The 12,116-nt window shown below is 38.9% G+C and overlaps 1 protein-coding gene across 6 annotated transcripts in view; it reads right to left on the minus strand.

Moving 5' to 3' along the window:
- The window catches only part of exoc6 (exocyst complex component 6), a 73,526-nt gene that overhangs the window by 3,385 nt on the left and 58,025 nt on the right, over positions 1-12,116 (minus strand). For 5 of the 6 annotated variants that reach the window (XM_077625367.1, XM_077625365.1, XM_077625366.1 and 2 more), the window contains 2 exons: positions 4,074-4,186; positions 115-1,312 (listed from right to left, as the gene is read on the minus strand). In XM_077625367.1, the coding sequence (XP_077481493.1) occupies positions 1,186-1,312; positions 4,074-4,186 (240 nt within the window). In that variant the 3' untranslated portion in view covers positions 115-1,185. Of the gene's footprint in view, positions 1-114; positions 1,313-4,073; positions 4,187-12,116 lie in introns of those variants that run through there. The other variant, XM_077625364.1, reaches the window with a different exon arrangement.

Consider the following 12,116-nt stretch of genomic DNA (forward strand, 5'->3'; position numbering starts at 1 on the left):
TATAATCTTAAAAAAAAACTTTAAAAATGCACCAATTTGTTCCCACCATTTTAACTCATTGGCTGTCATTAATAGCGCTTGACATTCAATCCATTTGAAATGGGAGGGCAAGCAGCGAATGAACAGAAGTTTATTACACCCATCCTCCAGGTTTCACTGAATTGGACATTCAGTAGTAAAAAAACTAATTTGAAAAGTTTTAATTTAGTTTGTAAGAATCACTTAATTTGATGTCTATTGTGATCAATGGCACAGAAACAGTTAATATAAAGAACATTTCAACTTTCAACCTATCCCAACCTTTTTTAAAAAAAAAAGAAATCTTTACTCCATTTTCAAAAAGTTGTTAGGACTCCTGTATTCTTTGATTTTTCTGAAAGTGGCCCCCGGAAGAAAAAACTTAGACACTATTATAGGGCATGACTCCCTGTGACTGGCTCGAGACCCCTCTAGTATCTGTAAGTTCCAAAAGAAAATGCTGAATTGCTGGTACAGAATAAATTTTTGTTTGCAGCAATTTTAAGTGTTAATACAAGAGATAAGATTTCCCTGCTCTTTGATTTTGCCTGCACTATTTTTTGCACTCTAGTTTGCATCTAGGCATCCTGGCAGCGGAGTGGTTAGCATGTCAGCATCACAACTCTGGGGACCTGGGTTCAAATCCAGGTCGGTCCACCTGTGTGGAGTTTGCATGGTAGACTGATTGGACACTCTAAATTGCCCCTTAGTATGAGTGTGAATGGTTTTCCGTCTCTTTGCGGCCTGCGATCGGCTGGCCACTGATTCAGGGTGTCCCTCGCCTCTGGCCCACGACCCTAATGAGGATAAAGCGGTTCAGAAAATGAATGAATGGATAGTTTGCATCTGCCTTTCAGACTCGCTTTTGAAAGATAGCAAGTCTATTTCTTAATGAAACTGCAAATTCAAGTTTTTGGCGAACAGAATTCTCAGGTCGCTTGGTTTGGAGATAAGATCTCATAACTGATGCAAAAACTATGACGTTTGGGACACCTTATGTAAGGGACCCCTTTAGTTGGCCCTAATGTATTAGTTACTGTAAATTGTGGGCTATTCTTGGAAGTATGTAATTTCATTCATCGGTTGAAAGTGTTGGCCATAATGGATCCTTGCAGTTTTAGTGTGTGTGTATGTGTGATTGTGATGAGTGACACATACAACATGACCTTAGGAGGACATGCCATTGACCAGGCTTCTTAGCTGCTTGACTACAGTCTCTATAAGCTTCTGTTTGTCTCTGTCGTTCTTCCTGAACTGAGAGAAGATATTGTTCTTCTTATTGTTGTCCTTCATCCTTGAGAAAAAGAGCAATATAAGGAGAGGCAGTTATTTTACAGTTGAAAAAGTGCTCTGTATTTATTGTTGATAAATACTATAAACAATATAATCAAAACCTGAAATTTATATATATATATATATATATATATATATATATATATATATATATATATATATATATATATATATATATATACATACATACATACATACACACACACACACACATACAATATAGTATAATAATATACAGTAATCCCTCGAATATCATGGTTAATGTAGACCAGACATGGCCACGATTCACGAAAAACTGCAAAGTAGGGTCACCCCTATTAAAACAAAATAAAAAAATATTATTTTTTTTTAAAATATTTTTTGACTTCAGTGCTGAGTCCTAGTAGCAAGCGGAGGACAGGGAAGTGGCTTCTCCTCGCAAGTTTCAGCATGGATTTTCACATTTTTATAATCTTTAAAAATAATAATAATTTAAAAAAATAATCCTCCCAGAAAAAAATCTGCGATGTAGTGAAGCCGCGAAATTCGAGGGTTTACTGTATATATATCAAGATAGCGCCGTTAGGCAGCAGCCGGTGGCAATAGCTCCGTCCGCTCTTACTCGTTTTCTGTGTTTTACAGCCTTTCTTTTTTAATTACTTTTTAATATTTCTTAATACCTTCCTTTCTACTTTGCTTTGTACTTTTCACAACTTTCTTTGGTCTATTAGCATAGTTTCTGCTAGTTCTTTTTTGGAACCATTCAGCCATGCCTCCACTGTCATATACATGGGATCAGCTGTGAACAATACACAGCGGACAGAGCAACACTTCGATTCCGCTGGAAATCCAGAGCTGGACAAAAGTGCCGGGAGAAGAAGCGACACGTCAGACCAATCATTCCATCTACCGTAATTACTCGAATATAACGCGCACTCGAAAATAACACGCAGGTATAACTTTGGGCCAAAAAAATCTGGAAAAACGCAGTACTCGAATATAGTGCGCACCTAAAATTTCCCGCTGACGAAAATCAGAAATCTTACCTTTTTTTCTTCGTTTCACGATTGTTTTGTTCAAACAAATTTATTCATTAGAATCCTTCAAATGAAGAGTTCCTCTCTCTCTTTGTCTGTCCTCTCATACATCTCTTTGTTGAGAATCCTATCAACGTCCACGCTTCCTTCATCCACTTCCTCTTCCTCCCACAACACATCATCCGATTGGCTTTACGAGATGACGTAAAATCCGTGCGTCAAAGTGAGTTTGACAATGCTTTTTTCGATCGAAAATTTGTAATTTATTTTAGTTATTGATTATAACACTGAACTGAGAGAGGGTGAACTGAGACGGGTACGAGGCTAGAGGGGGGCAGTGGTGGTCTCGGCTTTACGAGATGACGTAAAATCCGTGCGTCGGCTTCACGAGATGACGTAAAATCCGTGCGTCGGCTCTACGAGATGACGTAAAATCCGTGCGTCAAAGTGAGTTTGACAATGCTTTTTTCGATCGAAAATTTGTAATTTATTTTATTCAATTCAATTTCAATTCAATTTATTTGGCAAGAAAAAGCACCAGGCTAAGGGCCATGTAACAAGACACAAAAAAAAAAAAAAAAAAAAAAAAAATAAAAAAAAAAAAAAAAAAAAATGTTTTTGATTATAACACGCACCCCCAACTATTGGAATTAATTATTTTGCAAAAACCTGCGTGTTATATTCGAGTAATTACGGTATTACTATGAGGAAAGTGAGTTCCGCCCCGATAAGTTGGAAGAGCTGTCGGCATGATAACATAGTATGGTTATGTAGTAATAATTGGGGTGATCCTACTTCTCAGTTTTTCGATCATCGTGGCCCAATGTCTGGCCTACATTTACCAGGATATTTGAGGGGTTACTGTATTTGATTCAGATGGTATGAAGCATGTATGGTAGCAAACATATGAAGAGTACAATATATTATTTTTGAATACATTTTGCGTCCAATTTTTAGATTTTCAATTGGGGTGTACCTACTTTTGTTGGTAGCATGTCACACATGCATTGTAGTGTTTTGAGTTATTTTGAAGATAAAATACATTTCTTTGTTTATCCAAGCTCTCCAGTGACTACTTTTCATCTTATCAAAGCGTCATTTCTTCACTGTTGTCCCACCAAAAGATATACTAATTAAAAACATGCAGAAATGAGAGAGAGGGATGGCTCTCTTCCAACAACTACTCTCGATGGTTTTTTTTATTTCGAGTGTGGTTAAAGCAACTTTGTTTTTTATTTAAAATTACTGGTGTGAATGAAATGAACAAGCGGGCCCTGTTATCCATCCATGATTGATATTGCAAAGCAATACGGCCGTAACCCGCAGACCATCGCTATGATATTGAAGCAGAAGGAAGCATTAAAAGCTCCTTGCCATGGCTTCTCTGTGATTTCCAAAGAGCTTGTGTCGATGCGAGTTTATTTGCATGTTCGTGTGCTTTGTCTGTTGCCTGTCGTTAGCTTCCTTCTTACACATATGCACCTGCACGAATAGAAAATATTTTATGTTTTTTATTCATTCAGATAAATTATCAAGTCATTTTCTCAGATTTATGTGTGTATGTCATATCTTTCATAACAAATTGGGACACTGATCATTTTAAAGGTTTTTTTTTGAAGACCTTGGAACGAATCAGAGAATTTACATATAAAATACTGCTCTATTTACTAAAAATCCAAGTTACAAAACAAGTTCTGGAACCAATTATTTTTATAGTGGTAGAGGTAACACAAACACTTCACTTACTTCTCAAGTAAAGTCAGAGCGGTGGCTGGGTTAACTCTAAGGTACTTGGAGGTTGGCTGACCGTAGTCTGCGAGGTAAGTTGACCAGTCCCACACCATAAACAGGTCCAAGAGCTGCAAACCAAACAATAACACAAAAATATACAATTTAACGGGTCCTAGAGATTGATGACAACATGGTGGTGATAGCCATCGAATATGGCAATTGTCTTGACAGTGTAATGTCCTTGTACAAATGCATATTTGTACAAAAAAGAAACAGCGGTCACAAGTCCCTATGACTAAGCTCTTGGCTTTATCGAAAACCTCTCGCAAAAGCTCCTGAAGATTTCCATCGATGATCAATGCCTCTTCTATACCAATTTTTAATCACAAATTATGGGTGCGCATTATACACGTGTGCACGTTATACTCTAATAAATACGGTATATACAGTAATACCTTGAGATTCGAGCTTAATCCGGGACTGAGCTCGTATGTCGATTTACTCGTATCTCAAATCAACGTTTCTCATAGAAATGACCTAAATACAAATTAATTCGTTCCCACTCTCTGTAAAAACACCCAAAAACAGGATATTACAAAGGAAAAACATTTTTATTGGTTGCAATTCACCACCTACTAACAGAGTAACAAATATGGTTATGAATTTCAATAATAAAATGAAACATTATTCAGTACAACGCGGATTGTGGGGGGGAAGAGAGAGAGAGAGAATGCCCTCGTAACATAACAAACATAAATTTAACTTAGATCACGATACAGACACTTAAAAATAAGGTTTGGCTCTTTTTGCCTTGCTTCCACCTTCACTTTTTGTCAGAGTTTTTAAAATGAACCTATCTAGGGTTGTTTGCTTTTGTCGCCCCTTCAAAATATTACCAAAACGCACGACCACTTGCCAACTTGTCCGGGTCATCCTCTCATATTGGCGAGCCAGCTCCGTCACGCGTACACCACTCTCATGTTTTTCGATTATTTCGTGCTTAATATCAATTCTCATCATACGCCTTTTTTTCACACTGCCCTTCATTGCACCTGCTTGCTCTGGACCCATTGTTTTTCCCTTAATTCCGCACTGACTAACGACCCCCCCCCCAAAAAAAAACATGGAAAAAATGCAATGCTCCACTCAGTGCTCGTAGATATCTTTACACGAGGGAGATGCGGCAAGAAAGACAGTGCGCTGTTATCATAAGCAGCCTCTCGCGTCTTGGCCACCTGGCTGTCTCGTATGCTCGTATCTCAAAATTTGTCTCATATCTCAAGGCAAATATTTGCACAGAATTTTACTCGTATCAGATATTTCTCGTATGTTGGGGCACATGTATGTCAAGGTATTGTGTGTGTGTATGTCAAGGTATTGTATGTGTGTTGGTGTATGTGTGTGTAAATTTACACACAAACATGTATACATATACACATACAGACGGTATTTTCTCGCATATAAGCCATATTTGTAACAAAAAAAATGCGCACAAGACTTACAATGTTGCTATACTCTTTTTCACCAGGGGATGTCGGAAAATTAACATTTACTATTTGTTGGTTATTTTCAGTTTTTCAGTAAGAAAACAACCATTACTGGATTAATTAGTATAAAACTGTTTTTTTCTGTATGTATCCATATTTGTTTTTTGTGCATATATTATTTTTGTGAAAATCTGCATGTGAATGAATATATTCCTTTTCCATGTCCCCCCTCTGATAATGACTTCCTTTTTGAATTCGTCCACGTGCAGGCAACACCCTTTCGAAATTTGAAATGCAGCAAAGGATCCTTTGGATTCATACAGCATCTCAGAAATACCACGTGCGATGATTTTTCTTAAGATTTTGCCTTCAAAGCAACACATTTATGGGGTGGCTTATACACGAGAAATTGTAAAATTCAATGATTTTAAGGCCATTTTAAGGGGGCGGCTTATACGTGGGGGCAACTTATATGCGAGAAAATCCGGTATTCATTCATTCATCTACCGCACCTCCTCGAAAGGGTTGTGGGGTCTGCTGGAGCCTATCCCAGCTGACTTCGGGCGAAAGGCAGACTACAGACTGGTCTAGACTGGCCAGCCGTAGGGCACACAAAGAGACAATCGACCATCCGCACTCCTAATCATACTGCCACCAACGGGAATCGAGCCCGCGCCTGCCCGCACTGACGTCAGGCGAGTGAACATCTACACCACTCTTCAACACTTAGTCACCTTTAGGATAACTTCTGCTAATCAAGTGAAAAAAAACTGACTAATTCCTTTACCTTAATGTATATGGACTTGACAAATTCATGAACAGAAATTCCGTCAGTGTTAACTGTACTTGTACTACATCATTTTTTAACATTTAAAATAACAGCTCCCAAATGACCCCTGGTTAACCTGATGGACTTCACCCCCTTCCCTTATGCACCCACACAGTGTATGCTAATGTCATAGGGTTAAACAGCTGGGTGTTTAGCTCATGTTGAAAAAGCATTGAAAGAGTAGCTTAGGATAATGTGACTATTCAGCTGACTTCGTGAACTTTTTCTACAATGCTATTAGTCTCACCTTGAGCTTGATGATGGGCCAGTTTTTAAAGGAGGCATCAAATTATACTACCTTTCGATATGCTTATCGTTCCAACAGTGCCGTCTGATTTAACTTTATCGAAACCCTACATCGAGTTGAATTGAATTGAATGCTTGAATTGTCATTATACAAGTATCGTGTACAATTCATTCATTCATCTTCCATACTGCGCATCCTCGAAAGGGTTGCGGGGGTTGCTGGAGCCTAACCCAGTTGACTTTGGGCAAAAGGCAGACTACACCCTAGACCGGTCGCCAGTCAGCCATCTGGCACACAGAGAGACAAACGACCATCCGCACTCACAATCACACCGCCACCAGCGGAAATCGAGCCCGTGCCTGCCCGCAATGAAGTCAGGCGAGTGAATCTCTACACCACGAAGCGGTTATAGTGTACAATTTGCAGTTTTACTTAGAATTGAAATTAGTCTAGAACCTGGCATAAGATATGGAATTAAAGATTAAATTCTGTAAACTCCTCCTTGTGTGAGGTCTTTAATGTTCTTAGTATAAATTTGCAATTTTACTCAGAATTGCAATCAGCCTAGAGTAAAATTGTTCTAGACTGTAGAACATTTCATAAACATGGGGGCAACATTTAGCAGAAAATGTCCTTCAATTTGATTGGTTCAATAACAGAAGAGGACTCCAAAATAAAACAATGTTCATAAAATGTCAAAATTTGTGCTAAAACTCGAAAGCGGAGGGAAGGGACCGCCCACTCAACTCAAAGAAACAAGACGAAGAAGAAGACTGCGAGCTCATTCCAGCTTTCTTTTGGATTGATGACAACATGGTCAGAGCTATCCAATTTGGCAATCGTCTTGATGGTCTCATGTCCGTGTACAAATTTTTGTACAAAAAAAGAAACAGCCTTCACAACTCCCCATCACCATGTTCCTTGTGCGCCAAAAACCTCCCGCAGAAGCTCCTACAAGCTAGGACGCCTCCTGAAGATTCCATCGATGATCCAATGTCTCTTAAATCTGACGAAGAGGCATTATCTCACTTGGAATGAAGCTCTTGATAACCTATGCAGTAAATCTTAATTGTTATCATCTTCACTTCACCATCGTACTGCACAGGTCTCTTATCTATTTTTTTTTAATTAAAATCCAGCAGAGAGGAGTTATTGGCAGTGTGACTACAGTACTTAAGGTATTTACACATTATATAAAGAAAACAGCTAACAGTAATTCACTCTCTCTACGCCACGTTTTAATTTTATTAAATATTATTATTTTTCAAACCGACCATCAGATAACCAGAAGAATTTTAAAAGGACATAAGTGTTTTGGAGACAATCAATTATAACCTAAAAAGTGTTGGTTTACTAGCCTGTTTGAGATAATGAGTTCATGGGGATTTTTTTTTTGTGATATTAGAGCCATTCTTTCACTTCTTTATTTTTCTCTGACCTCTATTTTCTCTGTCTCTTCCTTCTCAAAACTCATTCTGAGTGACCAAAATGTTAAATAAGACTGGATTATATTGCATATAATTGTAAAGGCAGTACATCTAATTGGTGTTGCATGGAACAAATCTACTGCCTCATAATGTTTAAGGGATCCTCCATTCTGCAGCACCAGGCGCAGACAGATTAAAAACAAACAAAAACCTACTGTAGTGTGTATTCGATTACCTGCGTGGATTTCAAGTGAAGGGCAATACTTTATCAATTAAGTTCTCCATGAAACCTTTCAAAAGCTTAACTTGATTGTTTTCATGGAAACATTCTACAGAAGTTTTTATTACCTTCTTTGAAACACTTTCAATGACTACAAATCCAAAGCTCACAAAAAATGTACCTCACATTTTACTTTATTACATTTAAGAAAAGTAATTTTACTTTGAAGAAAAAAATTATAATCATCTCCCTGAAGTTAAGTCTCTTTTGAAAATTATCAGAAATTAGATAAAAGGAAAGTAAATGGATGTCCTAAGAACAACCGCCGCCAGTGGATTCCTACTCACCCTTTACCTAAGGCTAAGATTAACATGTCAATCAAGAAGGTTTTTATAAAAGGGAGCACATAGGCTCATCCATCAATCAACACATTTTCCTCTACTTATCCATGTCTTTTTGACGTGGATAACAACCTAAGCTAAAAAGCCAAGACTACTCTCTCCGAGGCCACTTTCCAACTTCAGGTCATACAGAGGTTTTAGAATAAAGGAAGCAGTATTAAAATCCTCTTCTCACACAGCCCCAAGTTGAGGTCAGAAGTGCCGAATCTCCACAGAGTTGATGGTTCTCTGCTTCCCCGCCCTGATAGCCCGATGGTAGACAGAAATTTCCTTGATTAGAAGTGGTAACTTAGCTCACTAGAACTCTTAAAATATAGATATTTGCAACAGTAAGCACCAAAGATCACTTTAGCTTGGTCTGCAGGTGAATAGAATCTGGTTCTAAAGCATCACAGTCCCTTTAACAATTTTAGAATTATATTTTCACTCAGCAAAAAAGGGAAAGCCATGAATGCCACACCGAAAATCTTAAAGCCTAAACCCATGGTTGGCCGTATTAACAGTAGAGATACAAAAACATATCTCTTTAAAAGGTGATTAATCTGCCTGAAGAGTAAGGGTGTGCGATATCAGAGCTGCCAACCTCCGTCAAACCCCATTACTACCCTTGTCCCATTTCCTGAATTTTCCAGAGTGAATGCGATTCACGCAAAATCTATATAGAATGTAAAAAAAATGCAAACTATTGAAAAATTACAGCATAATGAAAACAAGTTTATCTTTGTGTTTGGGTCCTTCTACGTGTGTTTTACAGTCAGTAATTCCACCATGTGTCACGCTGAAGTCGCACATGCATGTTGTGCAATGTGAAATGTCGGTCCTTCAACATGGGATATTTCGTCAAATACGGACCAATAAACTTCTGTGAGTGTCTGGGTTTCTTATTAGAAGTTTAATCCAAATTGCTTTGCATTTTGCGCTTAACCCGAACAGGCATATCGATAAGACTTACTAGTGGCTCGTACGCCTACTTCCTTTAGAACAACCCCGGAAATGATAGGATTTGTTTCATAACAAAAGACTGGTGGTTTAGTCAGTCTTAACAATACTTACCATATGTACTCGCATATAAGCCACACCCTTAAAATTGCCTTAAAATTTTAAGGGTGTGGCTTATATGCGGCAGCCAGTGGCAGTAGCTCTGTCACTCTTGTTTTTCGTGTTTTACAGCCTTTCTATCTTTTCTTAATTACATTTTATTATTTCTTAATACATTCCTTTTTACTTTACATTGTACTTTATACTTTTTACTTTAATGTTTGTACAACTTTCTTTGTTCTGTTAGCCTGGCTTCTTTCTGCTACTTCTTTTTTGGAACCATTCAGCCATGCCTACGCTGTCATACATATGGGACTAGTTGTTACAATACGCAGCAAAAGGAGCAACACCTCAATGCTGCTGGAAATTCAGAGCTGGACAAAAGTCCAGAAGAAGCGACGCTTCAGGCCAACCATTCCACCATGGGATAAGATGGAAGAGCTGTCGGCGCTTACCAGGCCGGAAACGGAGTTGAGGGGTTCTACTCTGCTACTGTTGATTCTTCAGCTCCAGACTACTGAGGAACTGTGCAGATAAGCTTGGAAGAGTGACTCTGCATATTCTCTACCTCGGTCACAGTCTGCAAATTCCCCATCTTGTGGAAGACTTCCTGTGTGTGGTTCCAGTTTTATCCAACTCTACAACGTCTTTTTCTTGAGTCTGTATCCGTTTTTGCTACCGCAACCAAGATAGCGCCGCGCAAGTGGCAGCCGGGAGCGGTAGCTCCATCCGCTCTTGCTCGTTTTGTGTTTTTGCTGCTTTTCTGTCTTAATGATTTGATTTAATGATTCTTAATGATCCCATATACTTTGCTTTTGCTTTGTACTGTGTGCTTTTGCTTTGTTGTTCTGCGGCCTTTGCGACTGTATTGTGTAACTTGTAACTATGTGTAACTATGGCTTTCCTGCATCTGCATTCTCACCCTCTTGCTACTGTCACAATGAAATTTCCCGAATACGGGATGAATAAAGTTTTCCAATCCAATTCAATTCAAAATTTGTCACATATCTCAAGGTAAATATTTGCTCGGAATTTTACTCGTATCTCAAATTCCTCGTATATCAGGGCACTCGTATGGCAAGGGTACAGCGAAGGGTACATTGCTCGCTGATGCGGATGGTGACCGAGACGACCCGGATTAGAGCCGAAATGGGTTAAACGAACATTTTTTTTACCCGTACAAAAGTTGTTTTCCGGCGTACACAATTTGAATTGATCAAAAAACGTATACCGCATTTACTTGCATATAGCCGCCTGCGCGCATAAGCCGCACCCTTAAATTGTTGAATTTTACAATTTCTCGCATATAAGCCGCCCCCTGATTCCCAATTTTCACCTCCATATTCATGGTTTTAAGAGGGATTACAAATGTGTTACTTTGAAGGGAAAATCTTCAGAAAAATCATCACACGTGGTATGTCTGAGATACTGACTCTATGAATCAAAAGCACATTATTAGGGTCAATGTAATAAGGACGTTAATATGCCTGTCTTTGTAAATGCAAAACATCAAATTATTCAATTTGGAAAAAAAACAAATAAGACTATCTTGATGAGAACCTACCGTACTTTCACGACTATAAGGCGCACATAAAAGTCTGAAATTTTCTCCAAAATAGACAGGGCGCCTTATAATCCAGTGCGCTTTATATATGGACCAATACTTAAATTGTTATCACGATAAAATAAAATAAATCAGTCGATAGGACAACTATGGCAAGCAGACCCCGACTCTACTATTTTCCCGTAGATAAAGTACTGCGCAGTGACTGCTGGGTATATATAGTTTTTTTTGTCAATACACCCAATGGATTGTGGCCTGCCGATCGGCATCAACACTACCTAGCTATTATTTGCGAATGGATTGTGGCCTGGCGATCGGCATCAACACAGTTGCGAAGCATGGAAGAGTTGTAAAATGTCTAAATAAAGTACAACCGAACTCAGTTTTGCTTCCGTTGCCTTTTTAAAAACGTGTTTTTAGCGTGTGGGTGTAGCGTGCAAGAACTATATATCCCAGCAGTCACTGCGCACCGGAACACGGAAATAGGCTGCTTCCGGTAGCCAGCGCTATTGCGTTTCGATGTTCATCCATATATAATATATATGCGTCTAAAAAACGGTGCGTCCTTTGTGTGTGTAAAATACAGAAATAGCACTCGCTATTGACACTGCAGCTAAAAATACGATGCGCCGAATAGTCGTGAAAATACGGTAATGCTTTCTAATTACAGAAATTATAATTTTCTCACAGCGGCCCGCTGGAGCGAATGGTTAGCGCGTCAGCCTCACAGCTCTGGGGTCCTGGGTTCAAATCCAGGTCTTGTCCACCTGTGTGGAGTTCGCATGTTCTCCCCGGGCCTGCGTGGGTTTCCCCATTGCGTCATGACGCCATCGTGTCATGGCGTC

The sequence above is a fragment of the Stigmatopora argus genome, chromosome 18 (genome assembly GCF_051989625.1).
Source record: "Stigmatopora argus isolate UIUO_Sarg chromosome 18, RoL_Sarg_1.0, whole genome shotgun sequence".
Classification (NCBI taxonomy): domain Eukaryota; kingdom Metazoa; phylum Chordata; class Actinopteri; order Syngnathiformes; family Syngnathidae; genus Stigmatopora; species Stigmatopora argus.